Consider the following 8,888-nt stretch of genomic DNA (forward strand, 5'->3'; position numbering starts at 1 on the left):
ATGAGAATGGGTTGGGAGAAAAGGAAGTAAGTTAAATTTTTGTGACAGAAATAAAAAGAATGAGAGAATGGCTCTCAAAAAGTTGGCCATTAAGTAAAAAGCATTGGTTGTGCTGGGCCATATTAAATAGTTCTCAAATGTCCGATTTGGAATCTTTATTTCCAAAGTGAACAATCTCGGTATCGAAACTGAAAGATTAAAAAAAATTATTAGGGTACTCAGCTTTAAATCAATTTAGGAACAACTCATAAGAGTCCTAAAGAGCTGATTAATAGCTTCTTCTTCTGATGAACAGTATCTTCTTATTCTTTCAGCATGGAGAAAGCATTTTGGAATGTTCTTCTTGCATAATAGACTCAGTAATAAAAGGAAGTCTTCTGATGATCTCTGTCTGATAACCTTTAGGGGTCATTCTGCACTCTTTTTTAAGTTCTTTTCTCTAATAGGAATTATCAAAATTATCTCCCAATGTATCTTGCAATGCGGGACCTGAACAAGCATTGAAACCGCTACGATTTATTTAATTCATCTTTATATATTATAAAATATCTTGGAATGGATGACGAATACCAGTAAGTCATACTAGGAATAATTGAGAAAACTAGTTTTATTATTATGCTGTTATTTAATTTTTTTAATATTCTGCAATTATCTCCCAATATATGGAACATATAAATCGTCATAAAATTCATGACTGTACGTAATTAGCTATTTTTTGCCATTATTTTACTGTTTCAATCATGCAGTTTGGCCATAAGACTAATGAACAAAATTGTTAAATGCCATCAAATAAACATATTATTATTTTAACCTGGCGCCCATCCGCTCAGTAGTCCATACGCCATCTATCAGCAATCAGAGAGCAGTTCTTTTTTTTGAGTAGTTCATTTCTCAGTTCATTCTGACCGATTCTGCGGACGTCATATTTAAACATAGCACTATCGAAACTCGGTCCCAAATTCCAGTTGGCATCGGTTGGTACAGGTTGGCAATCGTCAGTACGGAAATTGGACAATTTATTTTGATGTGTAGTTTTGAGTTGTCAGTAATTCGTAAATAAAAAATAAACAGGCCGTAATTCGAACGTTAATGTTAGGAATGGCGTTAAAACCAGGTATGTTTCAAAGCAAGAAAGCAATTTATTTTGTAATTCATTGAAGTGTTCGATACAGGTGTTTAGGTACACCATATTCATGAGTCACCTGTGATATGTATTGAAAATCAGTTTTATAACTAAATTGTTTTTTTTTGAGACCAATTAATATTGTTGTATGATTATATATTTCTTGAATTGTGATTTTTATCCGTTGCAGAGGACCGAGGGTGGAACGACCCACCAATTGTTCATTTTTCGGAGACTAACCAGAGTCACAAAAGGGGTAAACTCTTGAATAAGAGGGTTGCATTCCCAATTCATGGGTCGAATATGGGATCGAACGTTGGAGCTGGTTACCCCATGCAGAATTCTCCTATGCAAAACTCATCGATGCAGCCTACCATGTCGACTTCTCAGGGAAGCTATATGTACAGGTCAGGACATTTTCCTTTGGCTGCATTCTCTCGGAAGCATTTAAAAATATAATGCTGATAAAATTCAATGAATAACCATTTTGTATTTATATATATTTGAAATACTAAGTTTAATATTGTAAAGAGCGGTGCCCGACTTCTTGTCGACCAATGGTCCTGTTATTTTTCGGAATGTATGTACGGTGGTATAAAATATTAATGTCTCAATATAATGCAAACGTTTGCTGTTAACTCTTGGTACTTGTTTTAGTTCCTCCACTTCGATTTAGTGATTACTCTTTTGATTTCAAAAGAGTGTACACTCTCTGTTTTTTATTAGAAGATATTTTGCTTATGTAATCGATTTCAGCGGAACAAACTATTGGGGAGGCTATTGACTACCCGTAATTATTATAATTGTGTGAATAGTTCATTTTTGGTCTTATTTGTTCATCCAAGTGTCTGAGGGATACCGTCCAAATTGACCTTTTTCTATCTATTTACACAGTTTTGATGGTTATTTATTCAATTTTTATATTTTGGGTCAGTTTTGTCCTAACTGTGTTGCTTAAGCTTCGCTGTTGTTTGTCTTCTATACCTAGTCACATTTATTTTAATATGCTTGCATAAATGATAAGTTAATATTGTAGTCATATTTTTTTCATGAGTTATTATTGAAAATTGAGGTTTATTTACCTTTTTCCAGTGGCACGCAAGGAGTTCCCGGTGGAAATAATTACTATCCTTCCTCTCCTGGGACATATTACCCTCAGCAGCCTCAGCCAGATCAATACCCTCAAACCAACACTAATCCTCAGTCATCTTTCATGTCAAGTGGGGTAGTGGAGCAAGCCCAGCCCATCCAGTATCAGCAACCAAGTGTTCAAGCTGCCAACTCTGGAATAGGGACTGAAGCCATGATGAGGCTTGAAGAGTCACTTCAAAATCTCCATGCCATGATGAGCACCTTGTCACCTCATTTGTTGGTGAGTCAATTGAACCACTATTTTGAGATAGTTTTGGCCGGTCTTTTTTTCTTAAAGGAAGTTAGCCCTTTCCATTCCCTTAATAGAATGTAGCACTTTTTCTATTCATAATGTCTTTGATTGCTTTGAAAATCAAAGATGAAAATTATATTTATTAGTGATATATCTGGACTTTGGAAAAGTGTTGTCGGCAAATTATTTTGATGCAAGATACTTTCTTCTCTCCATTTAACATGCACCAGGATGATGAAAAATCTATTGATGCATTGGGAAGAGAATATGTTTAACATTCTTTTGTACTTACATATTTATTGAAGAAGGAAAGAACTGAAGATGGGACTGAAAGTCAGAAGGGAATTAGTAAAATCAATTAGGTTTGCTAATGACCAAGCTCTAGTTTGTCAGTTAGTCAAGGGGTTGCAAGCATAGCTCAGTGAAATGGAAATTCAGTGCAATAGATATGGGATGATAATCAATATAAATAAAACAAAGGTCATGCAGGGTTCTCCAGAAATAGAAAGGCTAAGCTTAACATTAAAATAGGAGGGCTAAAACTAGAACAGGTGGAACAGTTTGTATCTCAGAAGTGTTTTGGACCAAAATGGTCAATGAAGTAGTGACGTAAGGAGAAGAATTTCATTAGGTAAAGAGGCTTTCACAAGGCGGTGGGAATTGATGACAGGGTCTTTGAATTAGAATGTTAAGGAAAGGCTCTTCAAAACTTCGATGTGGAGCGTAGTTATTTATGGCACAGAAACATGGTCACTTAAGCAGGATGATAGGCGTTGATTGGAGGTTTTAAAATGGGGCGTGGAGAAGGATGAAGAGGCTGAAGTGGACAGAAAGGGAAACAAATGAGGTATGGTGGGGACGGAGATGGGATTGTTGGGAGAAATCATGGGGAGGTTGGAAAAATGGATGAAAATCATATTGGTCAGCTGTGGTATGTTGAACGACTGATCGAGGGGAGAATGTTAGGAAAACAAGGAAGGGGTAGGAATAGAATAAGGATGTTGGATGGGATGAAAGAGGGAAGTATACAGGGATGGAGAGGGTTCTGTTGTAGAGTGGGATTTTGGGTTGTCTTTTTTAGGAGAAACAATATATTTATTTGGTAGTTGTGTCCATCCAAAACCTACCTCAACTGGTAGATTACCTAATAATACCCATTTATTGTCATGAGATTAAAAGAGAATGAGTAATTAAAATAGGTTGAGTATGTAAAGGTGCCCATCGGCTCATGTTTTTACCATTGTTCTCCTCTTTTAAGTTGGAGGCTATGTCAAATTTTCAAATTAAAAAGTTACATTACCATAATGAGTCATTTGATGATAAAATTGCTGTGTGATGTTTAAATTGGCATAAAAAATACCTGTTAGTGGCTAAGAATGGTGAAACCTGATTAATTTTAAGTTATAAATGCAGTGCAGCTTGTTACCATCTGAAGTTAAAGTGTAAAATGGGGGAATATGGCACGATTGTACAATGCTGTTAGCCCCTTGTCTACTCTACTGCTTATTCTGAGTCAACATTTTTTTAAACTGGATCTGCATTTCCAGCTCATTCAGTGAACAATTCTTCCTGTTGCTGAAATTTTCATGCTATCTGTGTTATTGGAATCTTTTATGACTATACCGCAACATTTTGGCATTTTCCCTGTAGCATCACACTTTCTGCAATCTCTCCCACCTTTACATGCCATGTCTCCCTTTGCTGGACCCTTCATGCCCCTTTCGTTGTTATGTAATACATATGTGGACACAACCACCAACTACTTATGATGTTATTGCTGTTATTATTAACAGTTCTATACCTGTTGATGCAGGCTGTTTATACCTGTGACTAAGGACTTGTATCTTGTATAACTCCAAGCATTCCATACCATCACACCTCACCATAGAGTGGAACATTTTTCTGCTCTACCTACTTGCTGCTACCATTCATGCCGTCCAAAATTCCTAATCTTTTCCCACATTGGCGAGAAACGGTGAACTTAAAATATTATTAAATATCAGAAACTGCAGTCTGGAATATTTTTTCACATTGAAGGAAAGATGGTAAATGAGGTATTGAAAGATAAAATGTGAACCACAGTCTGTAACTGGAAGATGCAATGCAATGGAGGAGGGAAGAGTTTATGTAATACCAAGGTCAGCATCCAAAAAACATGTAAGCTTGAATTAAGAGGTGGCATTTCCTGTGATACCTTTGACTTTTCAGAAAGTTCTACCACCTAGAATTTCGTGCAAGATAGGTTAGGGTAGTAAGAGGTGTTGTGACATGGGATCCTACTATCAAGGGATGTTTTATCGATCAGGATTCCTAGATAAATAAAATATAATAACTATATTAGTGGTATCAAGTTTAATCTTGTGAAATCTTATCTTGAAGATAGAAAAATGACTCTTTCACAAAATAACTGTAGACTACAAGAAGAAATCATTCGGTAGATTTTTCATGAAATCCACAAGTTTTTTGTACTCTTCATTAAAAATAATTGAGAGCACTAGATATATTTAGTTCTCAAATCCCAGAAATCCATGAGGTACACTTTCCCTTATCTGGATTATCAATACACAATCTCTATGGTTTTTTCTGCTGTCTGATGAGAAACTTGTGTACATCCCAACAGGATATGATATCATCCCAAAAATCTTTGCTTACACTTGGTGGAGGTATAAGTCATTAGAATCAAGTTGCATTGTACTTGTTTCTGTAGTAAGGTTATCTACTTTCAACAAAGTTATCTTGAGAGTGATTTTAGAAGCAGCGGGTAACATTCTTCACTATTCATTTCATATATACATAAAAGCATAGAGTAATGGCTTTAATAATTCATTCAGCTTCAAATATCTGTGATGATTGGTGGTTCTTGTTTAAATTGAATCTTGTTTCACAATAAATTCTGATTCCAATGGGTTTCTACATAAAAAATAAATTTTGAAGGTCTGGAAAGCCTAAAATGTCCTGAAAAATCACTAAAGTGTCCTAGAATGCTTGTGCTGTTATGGTGACAACATGTTTCTGTTTATTAACCAGCAAATTAGTTCTAATTGAAGTGCTGTGGAGCATCCTTCCCTCTCTTGTGTGTTTTAATGAGCCACTGGTGATTCTTTCAAACTTTTAGACTGACTGCCAGTTCACTCCTTTTTTTGTTATTCTCATCATGTAATTGTTTCTAGTAATGGACAGAAAATGTTATCGATGTCAAATGATTATTATGCTTCTCTTTATGAAGAAAGTAGAAGAACCTAAGACTATAAGCTACACACATGTAGTTGACAATAATTATGTAGAAAGGTTCAATACATTTATCTATATTATGAATTTCAGAAAAAACTACTAACAATATAGCAAACTGTGATCTGAAAAACCTGGAAATGTTTTATAATTTTACCCTTGTGTTCTTTTGATAGACATGTGACAGTCTGTGCAAGTTATTGCACATTATGGTGGAATTCCAAAGCACCCATTTGCATCATAAATGCCTTGCTTCCTCACTATTTCCTGCAACAAATTATGTTTTTAGGAAATATGTTTAATTCAATAGTGAAACACAATGTTTTTGGTTGACCATAAAAATAATGGTACAAAGATTGCAAAAATAAAAATAGTGAACTGGTTTTACAAACTTATCGTACCAACCAAAATGCTTACCAAAATATATGTGAACTGTAATTATTCTTTAGTGTGAATCACTTTTTGGGCACTTGAGACCATACACGTCTATGAATGGATTTGGTGTACCATGTCTGTCTAGTTGTAGAAAATTATTCGCATTGAATCAATACCATTCAATTGGATGATGAGTAAATTTACCAATCACATTCACTAGCATCTCTTTCATTCCCTTATGTAAACACTTTTGGGGAACTAAGGGCATTGTGTTTTCATATTTTCATTGATTCCACCCATACTATTTCCTATTTGGCTGCTCGGTATTTAATGTTGGGCTAAATTAGTACCAAATTTTGCCAGCAAAATAAAATGCTGCACCTGAAACTTAAGCTGAATCTTGAAACAGCATTTATCCATTGTGCTAAACAGAACTAAGGAGTGCATTACTACATACTTCCAATCATAGAGATTTGAAAAAAAGGTCGGACACGAAAAAAATAATGCAAACAGAATATGTGCTAATGTTGTACTTTTGATATTGTCTGAAAACATGTTTGATTCGAAGCTCATTTAATGGGATGGTTATGTTTATGAATTTTGCAAAAAGGATGAAGTCCGCCAATCTCTTCAAGTGATGGAAACCATGTGGAGGGGGAATCAGCTGCCACCAGAAGTTTGTGATTTAATTTTTCAACTGTCAGTAGGTGAGTTATATTTTACTGTGAATTTTTGTAAATATGCCTTAATATTTTGATGTTCGAATTTTGTTTCTTTTTCAAGTCATTACATGATGTAAAGTTTTTGTTTTAGCATACATTAACCCATCACTTTCCAATAAAAATATAATGGCAGCAAATCCTGTGTTCTCAGCTAAGAATTATTGTAGGTTTGTTTGCGATACTGTGGCCAGATATAATAAATATAGTCCTTCCAAAATTATATTATTATGGGTGTAAAATACTTGTCCCTCAAAATTCTTGTAAATTTTGGCAAGTTTCATTAGTGTAAAAAACATAACTTGGATAAATGACATGGTTGCTGTTGTTTTTTACCAAATTTTATTTTTTTTAATGAAATACTCTTTGCTTAAAATTTTTGAATGAAAAGTGTTCCCATAAATTCATTTGGTTCATTGAAGAAAGTGACCACGTTTCTTAAGACATGGAGGGTACTTATTGTCACAATTAAATAAAATTTTGCGAAAGATTGAAAAGCCTCAGAAAAAATCAGTTATGGAAAAGTCTCCAGTGCTTAAATGTTTTTTTACATATTTTCATATTCCTTAATCAATAGATGATAAGAAATGAATCTTCTTTTTCTCTTGAGCGTGTTAACTTATTCACTTAACTGATGCCTTTGTGCTCATTTCCCCATAAGTGCTTAATATCAGGCATTCATGCTAATGTCTAATGCAAAGTTTTAATTTTTAGCTCTTCGTCAAGGAAACAAGAATTATGCAGAGTCCCTATTGTCATCCATTTCGACCAGTCATTTCAATTGCTGTCGTGACTGGATTTCTGGGCCCAGTGCAATATTGCACGCCGCTGGTTCCCCACCAGGAGGAAATGAGTGAAATGAATCTGGCCGTAGTGCATGGGGCTGTTTTGCTGATGAAAGAGTTGTTTTGTAATATTTAATGTTGGACTTGAATTGCCTATTTAATGTGCTCGTGTGCAATCTCAATCAAATGCTGCTATATTCTGAGCAAACAAGTTATGACATATGTGAGGTAGGAATTTTATACAATAAGATTTAATCAATGGATTTCAATTCTGAGAAATTTATTTTATAGGGATTATTTTAATGAACTCTCCTCTCTGCTGCATTTCTTATATATTGAGTTAGGTATTAAGATATATGTATATAAATTTAGATACATATTCTCCCAGTTTTACTGGTTTGCTTTTATTTTGTTGATGCAACAGATAATCATTTTGACTTATTCGGTGTGCATCACTCATTGTTATCTTTCCTGGTAATATATTTGAATGATTTAAGTGAACATTCCTGGTATATTTTAAATCATGAATATCTTTTTATCCATGCTTCCAGATTGCTATTGTTCAACAAACTCTATTGGTTGATATTGTATGTCGTTGTTTATTAGTTTTTGTGTGTTGTTTAGAATTGTGATGTAGTTTGTCTTTCACAAAAATTGATTTAAATGAAATGTAGCCTCTGAAGTCCAAAGAAATTTTCATTAAAATTTGTAACATATGATTTTGTGGTTATTTTATATTTAACGCCCAAAATACATGGTGGTGCATGAGGATAGCAAGCATGTACTTACTAGGGACGCAAATTTTTTGACAAAAGGAACATTTGCACAACAAATTAGTCTATTCGTGAAATGCTGATTTTTTTGATAATATGTGAAAGGATGTTGTCAGAAATATATTATTATAATAGTAATCTACCATTTGAGGTAAGTTTTGCGTGGACAAGCTACCTATAATTCTCCACTCTACTAAGCTTGAAGAATAAATGATTTTAATTACAAGTTTTCTTATAAATTTACATACAGTTTACCTTATTTTCTCATGTGAACTCGGGCAACAAGTGTGCATTCTGAATTTTGTTCAAACCTAGTGCTTTATCACATCATTGTCCCATCAATTCACTTCTAAGCTATGGCCATACTTCCTCCCGGAAACAAGCATACTGTCATAGAAGTGATTCCAGCAGAGCTGTCACGTGGCACTTTAAACACTTGTGGTTGGTGATGCAGTAATGGAACGTGGGTCTGATGTCTTGTCACTCTAAAATACTTGAGTC

The 8,888-nt window shown here is 34.5% G+C and overlaps 1 protein-coding gene across 1 annotated transcript; it reads left to right on the forward strand.

Annotated features, from left to right (window-relative positions):
• Positions 1–960: 960 nt before the first annotated feature.
• On the forward strand, positions 961–8,330 carry LOC139690524 (uncharacterized). The gene is made up of 5 exons (XM_071587986.1): positions 961–1,114; positions 1,314–1,530; positions 2,216–2,495; positions 6,721–6,817; positions 7,544–8,330. The coding sequence occupies exons 1-5, from the start codon at positions 1,090–1,092 to the stop codon at positions 7,684–7,686; spliced, it is 762 nt and encodes a 253-aa protein (XP_071444087.1). The 5' UTR covers positions 961–1,089; the 3' UTR covers positions 7,687–8,330.
• The last annotated feature ends 558 nt before the right edge of the window (positions 8,331–8,888 follow it).

The sequence above is a fragment of the Hetaerina americana genome, unplaced genomic scaffold (assembly GCF_022747635.1).
Source record: "Hetaerina americana unplaced genomic scaffold, ioHetAmer1.1.p SCAF_3, whole genome shotgun sequence".
NCBI lineage: Eukaryota > Metazoa > Arthropoda > Insecta > Odonata > Calopterygidae > Hetaerina > Hetaerina americana.

Excerpts from the sequence above, each read along its gene's own strand:
- LOC139690524 (XM_071587986.1), top strand. The coding sequence starts at position 1,090 with ATGTTAGGAATGGCGTTAAAACCAG. Across the intron at positions 1,115-1,313 it reads AGGAATGGCGTTAAAACCAG|AGGACCGAGGGTGGAACGAC; the intron begins GTATGTTTCAAA and ends TATCCGTTGCAG. Across the intron at positions 6,818-7,543 it reads AATTTTTCAACTGTCAGTAG|CTCTTCGTCAAGGAAACAAG; the intron begins GTGAGTTATATT and ends TTTAATTTTTAG.